This window comes from Cricetulus griseus, chromosome 8 (genome assembly GCF_003668045.3).
Source record: "Cricetulus griseus strain 17A/GY chromosome 8, alternate assembly CriGri-PICRH-1.0, whole genome shotgun sequence".
Classification (NCBI taxonomy): domain Eukaryota; kingdom Metazoa; phylum Chordata; class Mammalia; order Rodentia; family Cricetidae; genus Cricetulus; species Cricetulus griseus.
Window position 1 is genome coordinate 71,371,180 of NC_048601.1, and position 16,714 is coordinate 71,387,893.

The 16,714-nt window shown below is 36.3% G+C and overlaps 1 protein-coding gene across 1 annotated transcript in view; it reads left to right on the forward strand.

Moving 5' to 3' along the window:
- The first annotated feature begins 1,488 nt into the window (after positions 1 to 1,488).
- The window catches only part of Lrrtm4 (leucine rich repeat transmembrane neuronal 4), a 792,102-nt gene continuing 776,876 nt past the window's right edge, over positions 1,489 to 16,714 (forward strand). Inside the window, exons 1-2 of the mRNA XM_035449047.1 lie at positions 1,489 to 1,596; positions 3,343 to 4,974. Of these exons, the coding sequence (XP_035304938.1) occupies positions 1,489 to 1,596; positions 3,343 to 4,974 (1,740 nt within the window). The remainder of the gene's footprint in view (positions 1,597 to 3,342; positions 4,975 to 16,714) is intronic.

Sequence of the window (16,714 nt, forward strand, 5' to 3'; positions counted from 1 at the left end):
TTTTGAAAAATTCCTCACCTCAAACATTTTATGATTTCATCAGTCTTAATTTCAGGATAGTCTGAAGTTAAGACTGTGACACTATGAGGCTGGAGTGCTTCTTTCTTTCAACAGGGATTGCACAACTCAATGGATAATTAGCATAAGGAAAAGTTCATCCCCAGAGTGCATGCATTTTAACGAAAATGACTGTAATAAAGTTGGCAAGCTTTAATTCAGATCTTGTCTGAAGTTCAGTATTGGTTACCCAGACACTTGGTAAAATAGTATAGCTGAGAAAAATTTATGGCTATATATGTGATGTTTTGCAGAGCCATATCATAAATCTCTTGATAAATATACATAGTTACAGACAGAATAGATGTTATTGGCAAATGCTGAGAATGGAGTGATGAGACTTAAAATTTTCACAATGAAGTACTTTTACAAATCAACCATGGTGTGCTTTCTCGTAGGCGGGACAGCTTGCTTATTTCACTATCTTAAAAAATATAAATAAAGGTAAGTAAACAATAATCATAAATTCACATGAATTATGACTTTGAAAATGAGACAATATCATTGGTGACACACAGAAAACCATTTCAGGCCATAAAAACTTTCCAACGTATTAATCACACACATTGGGAAGGAGAGAGACCTAGAAAGTGGCTAACATCTGCTGCAGCTGTGAAGCATAAACCCTGACGTACACCGTTCCTAATTTATATCACTGGAGAGGGAGGGGGCAAAGCGATCCTGTGCCTTTAACTTCCCTTTCTGAGCAGAGAAGGCTGCACAGCCCTGACAAGCTCACTTGTTCCCGTCTTTAATGTGCAATCTGTTTTCTCCAGCGGAGGGCACTCAGTGTATCACAAACTCGAGCATTAGCACCAACCAGCTCTGAGCACCATCAGTCTCCGGAAAGCCTTCTGAATTAGACAAGGGCTGCCTCTCAGCACAGCTACAAAACACTTTCAACCTGACCAGCTAAATGGATAAACCTAGCCCGCATAGCTTTTAAACTGGGGTCTCACACAGCACAGGCGGCCTGCTTGCTTCAACAACTGAAAAATCCTGAGGATGAATTGCTTTATCTGGGAATGGCAAAAGCCAGCACAATAAGGAATGCCAGGTACTCTGAGGATTTTCTTTCTTTCTTTTTTTTTCTTCTTTTCTTTCCCCTCTTCTCCCGTTTCTGTCTTTCTCTCTCTCTTTCCACAGAGAAGTTGGTTACCTCCGAGATGGGCTGTAGCTCTTTTCACAGATTGCCAATTTACTGCTAATGTGTCCCTAGTGAATTATACAATGGTCCTCAGAGCCTAGAGGCCCTCCCCCCTCCGACCCCCCACCCGAGCGGCTTCCTCTTTCCTGCCCCTTCATCCCACCCCTGCTGATTTTTTTTAAGTATACGTATATCTATATTATTTGCGTGTGTGTGTCTGCCTGTCCTCTCCGGGGAAGTTTACATGGGGCTACTGGCTCACATGCGGGCTCAGAATGGTTTGAATGACAGCTGCACTGTGTCATGAAGGTGGTGGTGATTTCTACCGGAGAGACCAAATAAGAAGAAAGCTGAGAGAGGGGGGCAGACGTTTTTTGGATGACAAAGGATGGGTAAGCGAACTTTTGTTGTTTTCGTTTTAGTAAAGCTGATCCTAACCACTCATCCTCAACCGGGCATTAACTGCGGAAGGACCGGGAAACAGGCACAAAAGCAGCAACCTCTACTTTACCAGTTGTCTCACTATAGTTGCTGTTATATTTTTAGAACCTTTTCTCTTGTTTTTTTTTAATCCATAAATTCATAACTCGGACTTAAACACACTCTGGAGAGATAGCTTTAAGACTGTCTCTAGCGTCTGCATACCCAGAGCTTGAGAACGGAGCATGAAATAAATACTGTGTTTGCTTCTGTTTCTTGATAATATGAGCCACGCTTGTGTTCGGGTTGCTGTCAGGAAGACCATTAACACTTGGCTGTGTGTGTGTGCAGGGGTGGGGTCCGTACTTTATCAGAGGTGGCACCAGAGGCTCGTTTGATCTTGGAATCTGCATCCTGAATACAGACTCCAAATTTCCAGGAGTCATTTGCCAGTTTTATTTTTTCAAGTGTGACTGGCTTTTTTTTTTTTCCCTCCCTGTTTCTCCTGTCTGGGAGAGCTGGGTTGTATTTCAATGAGTCTGTAGCTGACAAGAAGACAGAGTGCAAATCAAGTTAATTTAAAATAAATAAATAAATAGATAGATAGATAGATAGATAGATAAAAGAAGAGGAAAAAGAAAGAAAAGGACAACTCTTCTAGAGAGGCAGAATTTGTAGATTAGGATTTTGGCTGACTGTCTTTTGGTTTAAAAGATGACTATTAAAGAAGAAAAGAAATTGCAGCCTGCAGTAGGTTCCCCCCTTTCTGTCTGTCTCTCTTTTCCCAGTTAAGAAATATTTTACCTACTGTTGAAGGTGGAGAGGAGTCCCCTCACATGCAATGATTTGAAAATGCGGCATAAATGCTAATAGATTGCAACTTTGCAGGCTTTCTGAAGTTAATGGAGGCAGGGGAGAGATGAAAAAAAAAAACAGTCAGTGAGAGACTTGAGCAGGTCAGGCTGCTGGGGATGTTCGTGTCGGTCTTCCTTACTTATTTTTCAAATTTGCAAGGGCGACTATATGGGTAAAAAAATTCAGCAATCTGTCTAATAACATGATTAGTTAATATTCTGCACAATTTGAATACGAATTTAACATCTTAGCTAGAACTGGTGGTTATGGTATGGATGATCACCTATCTTAGCTCATGCATCTCTGGGCATGGGGCCAAGATATGCAATAATGTATGTTTATTAGCTAACTGAGGGCATCTCACGCTGTTACTGTGGGCTGCCTTCGCATATTCCTGTGCCATTTTTCAGGGTTCAGATATTGCAACCCCTGTATGCAGCCAGTATATAATTCAGACAGAACAAACTTGGACTACTTTGACAGCATCCCAGAAGCTCTTTTGCTAAATCACAGCCTATTTGCTCAACTACAAACAAGGTAGAGGAACCAGGTTTCCTAAGTCATAGTTCTGACCTTACTGAAAGATGCAATATAGTCCCTTGGGTCGATACAGTGACAGCCAAATGCTATTGTTATTCAAATGTCAGCATTCAGGAAAAAGAAATGCCCTGGGCTTTTCGGGGTTGGGATAGAGAACTCTTGAAACTCGGAGAGATTTTTCACAGTTTAACAGCTCTGTGATGTTATAAAGATGAAGGAAGATAGACTAAATTCTAAACAGCAAGCTTGGAGCACTAAGGGGAAAGAAGATTTTTAAGTGTTGAAATGTGTTCTTAAATGAACTATCATCATTCTTACTCTAGACCGTACACTGCCGTTCCCGACGAGTCAGTTTGCTGAATTGTTACTCTTTGACAGTGTGCATCTATGTTCTCTTTGCTATTGTAGGTTTCCGTCTAATCCCGCAGCTGAAAGGCATGAGTGTGTTTCTGGTGCTATTTCCCACCCTGCTGCTGGTTATGCTGACGGGGGCTCAGAGAGCTTGCCCGAAGAATTGCAGATGCGATGGCAAAATTGTGTACTGTGAGTCTCATGCCTTTGCAGACATCCCAGAGAACATTTCTGGAGGGTCACAAGGTTTATCCTTAAGGTTCAACAGCATTCAGAAACTCAAATCCAATCAGTTTGCCGGCCTTAACCAGCTTATATGGCTTTATCTTGACCATAATTACATTAGCTCAGTGGATGAAGATGCCTTTCAAGGGATCCGCAGACTGAAAGAATTAATTCTAAGCTCGAACAAAATTACCTATCTGCACAATAAAACATTTCACCCAGTCCCCAATCTCCGCAACCTGGATCTCTCCTACAACAAACTTCAGACCTTGCAATCTGAGCAGTTTAAAGGCCTCCGGAAACTCATCATTTTGCACTTGCGATCTAATTCCCTAAAAACCGTGCCCATAAGGGTTTTTCAAGACTGCCGGAACCTTGATTTCCTGGATTTGGGTTACAATCGTCTCAGAAGCTTATCCCGAAATGCATTTGCTGGTCTTCTGAAGTTGAAGGAGCTCCATCTGGAACACAATCAGTTTTCAAAGATCAATTTTGCTCATTTTCCTCGTCTCTTCAACCTGCGATCCATTTACTTGCAGTGGAACCGGATCCGCTCTGTGAGCCAAGGCCTAACATGGACCTGGAGTTCCTTGCACACCTTGGATCTATCAGGGAATGACATCCAAGCAATCGAGCCTGGCACATTTAAATGCCTCCCTAATTTGCAAAAATTGAATTTGGATTCCAACAAGCTCACCAACGTCTCCCAGGAGACCGTGAATGCATGGATATCCTTAATATCCATCACCTTGTCTGGAAATATGTGGGAATGCAGTCGGAGCATCTGTCCTCTGTTCTACTGGCTGAAGAATTTCAAAGGTAATAAAGAAAGTACCATGATATGTGCAGGGCCTAAGCACATACAGGGCGAGAAGGTCAGCGATGCTGTGGAGACTTACAACATCTGCTCCGAGGTCCAGGTGGTCAACACAGAAAGATCACCCCTGGCGCCTCAAACTCCCCAGAAGCCCCCGTTCATTCCCAGGCCTACCATCTTCAAACCTGATGCCATCCCAGCCACCCTAGAGTCAGCGAGTCCATCCCCGGGCTTTCCGATTCCAGGCACGGATCATGAGTACGAGCATGTGTCATTTCACAAAATCATCGCGGGGAGCGTGGCTCTGTTCCTCTCGGTGGCCATGATTCTCCTGGTGATCTATGTATCTTGGAAAAGGTACCCAGCCAGCATGAAACAACTCCAACAGCACTCGCTTATGAAGAGGAGGCGGAAAAAGGCAAGGGAGTCAGAGAGACAAATGAATTCCCCTTTACAGGAATACTACGTGGACTACAAGCCGACGAACTCTGAGACCATGGATATATCGGTTAATGGATCTGGTCCCTGCACATATACCATCTCTGGCTCCAGGGAGTGTGAGGTATGAACCGTGATCCTCCTAAAACCATTTCTTCTGCGGGGAAGGAGAGGTAAATGCTTGAGGCTCTAGCGGTTTGTCTAATCACTAGAAAGATTAACGACCCTTTTGCTTTGGGGTTTTGCTCAGTGTGAAAGGTTACTTAATTAAATTGCAACCACCAGGAAACTGACTACTTAAAAAAAATGGTTGAAACTTGAAAGAAAATCATTCAAGGATGGGATTAAGTTGTAATAAAATACTATGTTAAAACACCTGTTTTTTTTTTTTTTCCTACTTTTTTTTTCTAAAACATTTTGTATAAAGGGGTTCGACTGAGAAACATGAATTCTCACAAAATCATTCTGAAATTTATGTCTCTTTCTTGGTGATTGACTTTTGTAACGGGGTGAAGATGGAAGGGCCAGTGTAATTTAAAATTCAAGGAAGCTAACCAAAATTATAGGAGGTAGTAAAGATTTAAACCAAAGAACATTTGACCCAAGGTTTGAATTTTTTGCTGTTAACTTTTAGTTTGAATTAAAGCATGCAAGCAGGAAGTCACAGCTATGTCACATGTGTTTCGTTCTTTATTATACCAGCGTAGAGAATATGGAAGGCCTACTGTAGAACTGTGTAGAATTGTATAATCGTCTAAGGATGCTTTCTTTCTATTGTCATTTCTTTCCTTTTGTTTTTAATTACTGGGACATGGATGACTTTCCAAAGGTTCCTTAAGTGATAGCTATTTGTGTTTTATTAGAAGGAAACTGAATTTCCATATTTTGTCTGATCCTCTGGTAACTAATAGAAGGCCAACTTCTAGTGGATGACTTGGCAGTAACATAATGATAAGCATCAGAGAGAGTGCTTGTCACCTTTGCCATCCTCAACAGAAATGACATGAACTCTTGTCAATTTGACTCAGAACTAAGTGATACATATATTCATAAATAAAAGGTATGACTTTTGCTGGGGTCTTCCTCATTTGCATAGAATTCTCAAAGGGGTATCTGGATTTTATGTTGGATTCTTTTCATTTATATGAGAATAAGTTTTGTTCAGTTTCTGAGTATTTAATTTAAAAGATCTCTTACTAGAAAACTTTACATGAATAGAACAATGGTCTCCTACTTCTATTTTGTGATTGAATTATATTGGATGTATGTTGTTCTTTCCTTGGTAACATCATACTGTGCAACATCCAACTACCAGGTTTTGCTGCCAGAATACTTTAGCTAACAAAAGTTTGTTCTAGCAATTGGCTCTTTTCATATCTCATATTATCTAATTTTCAAAAGTGAATTTTAATGAGTGTTTAAAGATGGTGCTCTTTCTAATGCTACTTATAACAGTTAGGAAACATAATTTGTTCTTTGGTAACATATACCAGGTTTTCCACAGTCCTAAATACAGACTTTAATGAGTGTTTTCAGATGCTTCGGTGAATTTGAAATAATCTCAAATTTAGTACAGTTTGGACTCTTGGAAGTGTTCTTTGCTGAGTTTGTTTTCTCTTTCTCACTTTTTTTCTTGTTTGTGTACCTTTCAAGATAAAAGACATAATCCCAAATAATAAATTCCCCCAAAAAACCTGTATAAGCAATTGCCCTTAAAACTGAAAGAGAATAAAAGCTTTCTATGAAAGTCTAACAAGGCTTGATGTTTTTCTTGCAAGCCCACATTGGTACATTAGAGGTGAATGAACAGAATGCAGTTTCATCTTATTCTGGGTATTCCTAATATTTTGTGATTCCCTGAAAGGTTGATAACAAGAAAGATAATTGAAAATCCAGGTCTATTCATTTATTTTCTCGGGATTAGAATGGTGATTCAGTATTCACCAGGAAGGAAGACAGACTTTCAAAGAAAGGCTAGAAAACAGGTATCTTAAATTGTTCCCAGAGATGTTAAATTACAGATATTTTCCTTCAAAAATCCTAGACATTACTATGGTGTGAAAGAAAAGATCTTTTGCCTCATAAAATTGTAAATACCATATTTGCTAAACAGAGGACTATATACCTATGAAACGGAACATGCAGGATTGACTGTTAAAACATTGATCAAGTAGCTTATGCAATGTTGCAATCATACAGTTGAGTCAAGTGGCAGGTACCAGGAGGATCAAACTCTCTTTGTCCTGGAACTTGGAAGATGGTTGGCTATGTATCATTTACAACACTGCCTTCATTGGTCATATCTCATATTATCTAATTTTCAAAAGTGAATTTTAATGAGTGTTTAAAGATGGTGCTCTTTCTAATGCTACTTATAACAGTTAGGAAACATAATTTCTTCTTTGGTAACATATACCAGGTTTTCCACAGTCCTAAATACAGACTTTAATGAGTGTTTTCAGAAAACTTAAGTTTCAAAAAAAAGTTAAGAAAGTTAAACTTTAACAATCACCACTTTATTCAGAAACTTAAGATGCAGTCATCACTCCTTCTTTGGATACTATATTCAGATATTGAAGTAATAGATGGATTTTTTTTAATTGGGAAAAGAAAATTCTGAGAATTCACTTGGGAAGTCCTCAACACGTCCTCTTTGTCACAAAATGTTCTGCTGTTGAGAGAAAGTTTCTCTAGGAAACAGTCAGGAAATGATATTTCAGATGTTACAGTATTCTCTCTTTGAGCCTACCATGTCTATATAAATCATAATGACATCTGCATAGATGCTAAACAACTATTTGTATATTTATAGTAAGATTTTTGTGATAAAAACTTAATAAAAACTCTATCAAATAAAGACGTAAGTGTTCTACCAGAACACATTATAGTGACTGTTAAATTTGTATGGCAATGCCTTGAAAAAAGAGGCTATTCAATGGAATATCCTTTCAAACAAATTGTGATACATTTAGTGTCATAAACTAAACATAGTTGAAATATCCACTTAGTCTGATTAATAGGGAACTGTGAGCAGCCACTCAGAGAACATCATCTTCAAATTCAGTACTTTCCCCTGTGTGTCAAACAAGGGTTAGTTTTGAACAATTCATATGCAAATATCAGACTAATAAATTGGGAGAGAATATTTTAATTGCATAGGCCGTAAAAAATTCTCACATCTATTAAAGAGGAATTCAGAAGATAGTTGTGAGTGATTAATATGATTAATGGAATAAGTATGAGAGGCATACACATATATGTCACCATCCTGAGTCAATCAGTGGACTTGGCTGAACAGTCATCCAATTTTCCTGTCCTCAGAAGTACTAAACAAACTTAACTGAAAGCTAATGGGTTTCACCTAAAACTTAGGAAGATATTACTAAAACCAGAGGCAACTGGTTTATTTTTCCAAAACAGCTTGTGATACCTTATGCAATTCTTCTCATTAATCATATCACAGGAAGGATGACTGCATACACATCATTCTTTATACCGTCTCACCCCTAGGTAGTGTAAAGAACAAGCTGTGGACTGCCGGGTTCTTCTAAGGTTTACTTTCTCAACTGATAGAAATATATATATTTACAAAGTCAGCCTATGTGAATGAAGGAAAATGGAAAGCAGTTCTAGTTTGTCTTTCACATTTTAAAGCAGGGCCATTGTTGAAACATGAAAGGCAGTAAAAAAAAAAAGTCTCTTAAGTTTCTTCATGTAAAGTACTTAAAATGTGAAGTCCCAAAAGTTTATTTTGAAGCATCCATCCCATAATGCTAACAATGCTATTATTAAGAAAAATGTCAGTAAGGATGATACCTTAGCTGTATATTTTCCACATTTTGATATTTCAATTACATACTTTGAAATAAGTGTATGACGTAGAAAGTTTATTCTTGTCTTTCACAGCTTACAGTAAGGAGGTATGGGCTTCAGCTAACAATTTGTATGGACATAATGAAGGTATTAGATCAAGTACAAACTAATTGTGTCTTCTTTTGGTACTTTAGAAGTTGGTTTTTTGTGGCTTGCTAAATTTATTTCCAAGAATAAGAAGTTTGTAATATATATTGAAAGAGGGTTTTTAGGTGAATGAGGCCAGTGTAATTGTCTCATTAACCACTTATCTGAAACAGTTATAGAATACACAACTCTTATTTTGATGTATTAGATTGGTGTGTATGTGTGCATATGTGTGCTTTATATAAGAACTTGCACATGTATGCTTCAGTGTCTTTTAATAGATATATACACATTTTTACAAGGTAGCAGTGATAAGCAAGAAAAATGGGAAATATATTTTACCATAGCTTTAATGACTATTTTCAATATTAATGAAAATCATATGATATAAGAATTACTAAGGTTTGTTAGAAATATAACTGTCAAGGTAATTACATAATCTATTTTTTATAAAAGCATTAATCTAGTCCAATTTGAATCTTTATGACATATTGGCATTTTATTGTGATAAGAGATTATTCTGTTATCTTTGATGTATCACTCATGTTATATTCAACTAGCATAGGATTTTCCAAATCAAAGTAATCTTCAATGGAGTAAATTTTGTAAAATCTCTGCAGTCATGTGCAGAAATAAGTCCAGAAAGATGAGACATACAGGAGAACCTGAGCTACTTTTATTCCTGTCTCTATGAGAAAAGGAATAAGAGCACATTGGATTATTAAAAATTGGCTGCTCAGGTGAGTGGTCAGTCATACAATCCCCCCATTTGGGAGAAAATATACACACCACACATTGGCATGATGAGCATCCAAGCATGCAGGCATACAAACGTGTGCTTGTATCTTACATTCTGCCAAGGAGCTACTTATTTTGAAAGCACTTAAAAGTATGAATGCTTTTTTAAAATATCGATTGTCTGACTTGATCCAATTAAAATCTCTTCCTGAATGGTGTTTTCATTAGAATTTGAAACAAGTACTTGTGAAGAGTGACAGCTGCCATAAAGATCTGACATGACAAATTCAGGAAAGCCTTTTTTTTTTTTTTAACTGACTAAAATGGTTCAGTTCTGTTTCAGAATTCACTGGAAGCAGAATCTAAAAGCATGGTATGAAGCATGGATTATGCTCTGAGAATGCAAGCTGAGGAGTCTAAGGACACCAGAATATATAGAATTCATTCAATATAATAACATATAATTCCATTATTTATCTCCATGCTGATATCTTCTTTATTGGATGAGACATATCGTCTCTAGCCTCCAATTTGCCTTCACGGGCAGCAGTGTGCTTTAGATGCTGTTCGGAACATCAGCATTGGTGACTCTTCTGACTGCTCATATTGCCAGAGTTCTGTGATTCAGTAAATCAAGGGGAGTGTGGCACCTTGTGTGTTACCAGGCATTGGGGATTATGAAACATTAGTATGTCTTTTGGTTAGGAAAACATGTGAAGTGATGTTGAATACCTTTTAAAAATTAAAATTGCTTTCTACAGTGCGAGAGGAGCCATAATTCATCCAGTCAGTTTAATAAAATCTCAATATTCTTTAAAGGGAGAGAAATTATGAGGCTATATTTCTCATGCTCTCCATAAGCCATTGAAATATTAAGTAGGGGTTGAGGAAGGATGATAAAAATCACTGTATTTTCTATGGTATCAAAGCCATTGGTTTTCAAAAAAGTGGTTGATACATAGTAGCAAATCCACCCTTAAAATCCTGCTAAAAATTTTAAAATAATGTTTTACTACTCAGAAATAAAGTTTAAAGAAATTCAACAGTTGAGGGATTACTCTTTTTAAAGAAAGATGTTTGATTGCATCATATACATTGAGATGTTTATTTTTAACATCTAATTATATTTACTTATTTATGATTATACATGTATTATATAACATACATGTGCATGGAATGATACACAGGTGGAGTTCAGATAATTATTTTCAGGAGTTGACCCTGTTGCAATATTTATCAACATAAGATTTAGAAGTGAAGTAACAACAAAGCCGATAAAACTGTTTAAAAGTTATGGAGATAGTGTAAATTTAAAAACTATTTAGATGTATATTATCCCAAAACGAAAATGAAACATGACTAAAAGGAAAACATTGAACACAAACCCAAAATAATGATTTTTCATGTATAAAATAATACTATAAAACCAAATCATTATATTATGTTATAGTGATTTGGTTTTATAGCATTATTTTATACATGGAAATATTTTAGTGGGACACAAATGACATTCTTCAATATAAGCATCAAAATACCTTGAATTACTCTCTTTATGATCTATTATATATTTAAACATCCATATGCTTTTTTACATGTTGCTGAAACACAGTTGTACACACACACACACACACACACACACACACACACACACACACACTCAAGTATATTAGAATAATGCTGAATTTTTTAATATATATGGCTAGTTCCTTACTAACTTACTGAGTTTGTGTGATTTATCTTCACAGTAAGTACTGTTGAATAGAATCCTAAGTCATAGGCATATGTATCTTTGTTGTTCCTCTAGTCACTTCTTTCTGTCCCACTCTAGTCTGAAATTTAAGTAATCCACACTACCACTTTATGTGCAGTGTTCCTTAGGCTTTAACTAAGTTTTCTTCCTTCTCTCCTTTCCCAGATAGCAGGGCCAAGATACAGTCATTGACTCTAGATATAAAGGTGATATTCTTAATTCTTTGCTTTTCTTTAAGTGGAAATTTTCCTGTCCCTATACTCATATGAAAAGAGAAAGTAACTATAGCTTTAAAATGTTTACATAAATTGATAGCACTCACTTCCACATAATATTCCAAAGTTTGGGATCTTCATCTCATACTGAATTAAAGGATGGACAAATGTTTTCATTTAAACCAGGTGAATATAAACTAATTGCTTAAGAGAGCTACTTCTTTGGATTCCCATTGAAATGTATATTTCATATTATAAGTACAGAAAGTTACATTTTATTTCATTAGGGCGATTTTGGATTTGAAAACTCAAGCCATGTCAATATTACTTATGTAAGAGCAATAATTATCATTATTCAAGGAAGGCAACTGCTACCAATTTATTTTCATTGTCTACTTTCACCCTCAAGGAGTAACAGTTTTGTTTACTAGCTTTCTTTTAAAATGAAAGTCATCAGATGTATCAGATTGAAATAAAGTTAAACAAAGAATACAAGTTTTAAAGCCGGGCATTGTTGGCCTACACCTTTAATCCCAGCACTCCGGAGGTAGAGGCAGGCGGATCTCTGTGAGTTTGAGGCCAGCCTGGTCGCCTGGTCTCCAGAGTGAGTGCCAGGATAGGCTCCAAAACTACACAGAGAAACCCTGTCTTGAAAAAACAAACAAACAAACAAAAAATACAAATTTTATACCGTATTTCCTCATTCCTATTTTCTTTTTCAAGTCATTACTGCAACATGATTGAGGTGTTGAAAGCTATTAAAAGTTGATTTATTGCTTTCTCTACTGATCTGACAAATGTGTTAAATGCACTCATGTTCAATTAAATCTCTCAAATTTTCATCTTATCACATCCTGAATTTGCTTATGATGATGTCACTAATAAACAGTTTGATTGCTGCTGTTTTGGCACCAACAATTGACAATTTACAAAAGACACAAGCAAAGGGAAATAGAAGTAATTTCTACATCTTCTCTTTTGTTGACATGATAGAAGAAAAATTGATATCTCCTTCTCAGTTTATAGATCTGTAGACGTAAGAGCAGAGAGGTCAGCTGTGGACTGTTTCAGGTTGATGGCTACCTACTACACAGACTAGTCTTGCACTGGTCCAGTGGTTAGATCAAAGGGTGAAAGCAGGTCACAGATTCGAAACTGACTCCCTTTGCTTTTCCAAGATTGGACAAGTAAATATGTAACTGACCTTTCCATGATATAATTTTTCTATCTATTGAACTGGGATAATAACTTTCCAAGTAACTGGCTGACATGATTAATGAGGTGCTTTTTGAAAACTCTGCACTCGTTCACTGTAAATATAAATGATTATTAAGTGGAAGCCGTTCTGTCTACTGAAAAAATGCAATATCCAATCTTGATGCATTGTTTTCTTTGCTATTATTAGTTATAATGATGCCAATAATGCACATGGTGTAGAAACAAGTGTTCTGCTTATGTTTCTTCTGAACTGAATAATAAACCTGATCTTTCTGACCCTGTCTTAGCTGCAACTTAGTTTGGGTACAGGTGCAGTAATATTTAATAATACCTCATAGACTTTAAAATATTACATTGGCTAGACTTTTACTCACCATACTAAGAAAGCAATATTTATAATTTGTTTATTGGTACTACTCTTAAAAAAAGAAATATTTTAGAAACAGACCTCTGAAATCCCCAGTCTCACCAGCAATTGCTGCTCAGTTCATTTTCCTAAAAACTGAAAGTCCTTTCAACTCCCCAAAACGTTCATATCCCTAAAATGGGAGTTTTCAGGAAAATATATGAGATAGCTTTTTGTTTAAACACTAATTTCAAGAGGATTTGATACTTCTGTAGTGTATGTGTAAGTAATGTCAGTAAGATGTCAGTTGACTTGACCCATTACCCCTCCTCTTAGACTTGTAAGAATGCAGTGTATTCTCTTCATTGTGCATAAGGAGAGACAAACAAATTGCTGAAAACTGTTTCCTAAAGAAACTCTAGATCATGGTGCAAATCTCACAGTGCATGTGAACACAAACTAGGGTAACTTCATTGTTGGAAAGTAATTCAGTACTGGATGAATATCCTTATATAGGCAGTCCTTTGGAGATTGAAACACTGATATGCAGAAAATGGCAATGTATGTATCTATGTTATCTATCCACCCTATGCCTATCTTTATAAATCATGCACATGTATGTAACATTTTGTATTTGTGGACATTTTTATCTATTAAATGTAATCCAAGTTCTTTTTTATAAAAACATACATTACCTCATTGTTATTTTGGTGCCTGTAAATCTAATGTAGTGTGAAATAATATAACATTTTTAGCTTTCCCCAAAGACTACTTAACAGTGAATGTTGAGGAGGAAATACTGGTCAGTATTCTTATCAAATATAAAACAAACACAGACAGAACAGACAAAGAAAACAAGTATATGGGGTGATGATGTGGCTCCGTTGGTAGAGTGCCCACGTAGTATGCATAATGCCCTGGATTCAAACATCCCTAGCAGTAGGCAAGTGCCATGGAGTACTCCTGAGGTGAGGCAGGGAATCAGAAGTTCAAAGTCATCTGTGGGTATTTGTGAATTTGAGGTCAGACTGAGAGCATGAGGTACTTGTTAGGATAAAAGAAAGGAAGAAAGAAAGAAATGAGAAAAGAAGGGAGGGAGGGAGGGAGGGAGTGAAGAAAAATAGGAAGGAAAGAAGGAATGAAAGGAGAATGGGAGGGAGGGAAGAAGGGATGGATGGAAGAAAGGAAGGGGGAAGGAAGAAAGGAAGTTAGGAAGAAAGGAAAGAAGAAGAAAGAGAGGGAGAGAGGAAGGGAGGGAGGAAGTGTAAGAAAAAAACATGTATAGTATCTTCAATGGGTTTAACAAGTGGCTGGCTGTAAGACTGAACAGGCTGAATCACACCAATTTCTCATGATCTTTTAATCTGATATTTTGTAACTGGTGTCAGAAGCATGGAATGGGATGAGGGACCCAATGTTAAATGGACAAGAGCTTCTGAAACCTCACTCTGGATCCTAGATTGATCTGGATCCTAGATTTCAGAGACCATGTCCAAGAGTAACCATAGGTCTGATCATTTATCATTTCTCAACAGCTTGATACATTCTGGCAGATTCCTTCACAAAAGTATTGGCAAGAAACAGACAATTAAATAATATGAATTTTGGGGAGGGTGTCAGAGTTCTTCCTCAAGTGGCTCTGATGTTGGTTCTAGGTGAGATCTAGGTTAGTAAACTGACTCAGACCTAGGAAATGAGCGTAAAAATGTAATTCTCTGAAACCTAACCAGATAGACCTCAGTTAACTCATTCTATCACTTCTCTGCTTATACAAACTATTTAGCAGACTGCCTACATTGTTCTTTCATAGGGAATCTATGACCCTCTGGCTGGGCTCCCCTTAGTCTGGCTTTTTGAGTACTTTGTATTCAAAGTACTCAAAACTTTCAGTTTTCTGCTACTCTGCCACATGTTTACAATGATGGAGTGATGACCTCAGGTCTGCCTCCCATGATGCCTTTGATCCTATTGTACTCACAGGTAACAGAAGATAGCTGAGCTGTCCCTACTTCAAATTCTAAACCACAGAGAACAGCCTGCCCATCACTATTCATCTCAACTTTATCCTCCTGGCCTCATTTTTTCTGGTGCATCCTGAGACACAGACTTTGCTACTAAAATCCAAATTTATTTTTTCTTTTAGTCAATTTTAAAAAAAGAAAACATACTTCGATCCCAAATTTGAAACATGAAAGTCAAGGGAATATAAAATTTAAATAAATGGTTGCAAGCCAAAATCCCTTGAAATGTCCCTGTTCACAAATGTTGTGTCAATTTTTAAATGGCAATATGGTAAGAATCACTTTAAAACAGTATTCCAATATATTCTCCTTCATCTTGAGTGTAACATAGACTCAGATTATTAGAAGAGAAAGAAAATAATATCTGTTCATATTCTCACTGAATTTTCCTCTGAAACTTCATAAAAACATTTAATTATATAAGCAAATATTCCAATTTTAGTATATAATTTTGTTAGACAATATATGTGTGACTCATACAAAATAATTAGTGGATTAGTATTAGCACTCCTATATCTGATATAATTATCTAAAAATATAAACAAGTATTGTTCTATGGATTAACTTAAAGGTTTTATTTCCGGTTCTAAATTTAATAGAAGAATATTTTTAGAAGTATCTTCAAGTGATCAAAGACAAAACTTTTAAAATATTAAACAAAGCAATCAAATTTTAGTGTAGAGAAAAATCTTTGCAAAATTCAGATATTTACTTCCAACTTATAACACAGTTGGATGAGTATAGATGTGGGTCTATATATATATACTGCAATCTAGATATTTAAATAGATTCTTTAAAATCCTCATTTTATGGTAACAAGTAACATTTATTAAAATGGTTTATTTTATTATGTTGATATGATATCTCATATTTTCCTTAAATCTTTGCTTTTTGTTAAAAAATTGTGTAGGTCCATACTTCATAATTAGTTCTGTTTTATAATTAAAAATTTATTGTAAACAACTAGCTAATTAAAACATAAGGAAGATGGACTTAATTAGCACATGCCTTTAAATCCAACATCTGGTTGGGTTAGGGCAAGGGCAGAATAATCTGTGTGTTCCCTGTGCAAAAAACAAACAAACAAACAAACAAAAAACTTGTAAACCTGTGGAATTTCATAGTTGGATTGTCCACTTTCATTATCAAATATATTCAACGCACATTATACGTCTCCAAAGGCATTTATCCATTACCTGAATTCCATCCTTCCATGCCACCTTCTATCAGCCTTGCTTGTTCTCTTTCCTATATTTTATTGTGTACCCACAAGTACATGTTTACATATATGTATATTGGATCCTAGTCATCACTATTTCTCTAAAACCCTCCTCTTGCACAAGTACTCTTAGGAAAAAATCATGATCCAAAATAACAAAGTATGATAAATTTTATCTCATTTTTAAGTTATTTTCAACTAAACATGGCTTTTTATGTGACATATGAGTCATGGGCATTTATGCTTTTTTGCATGCACACCAGATTTATTGTCTTTTACAACAATCTGAGAGCCTTGTTTTCTTTTCTCCTTAATGTTTTGGGTTTTGTTTTTATTTCATCCTTTGATAACAGGGTCTCTAGCTCATTCTGGACTCAATCTCCTTATGTACCTTTCA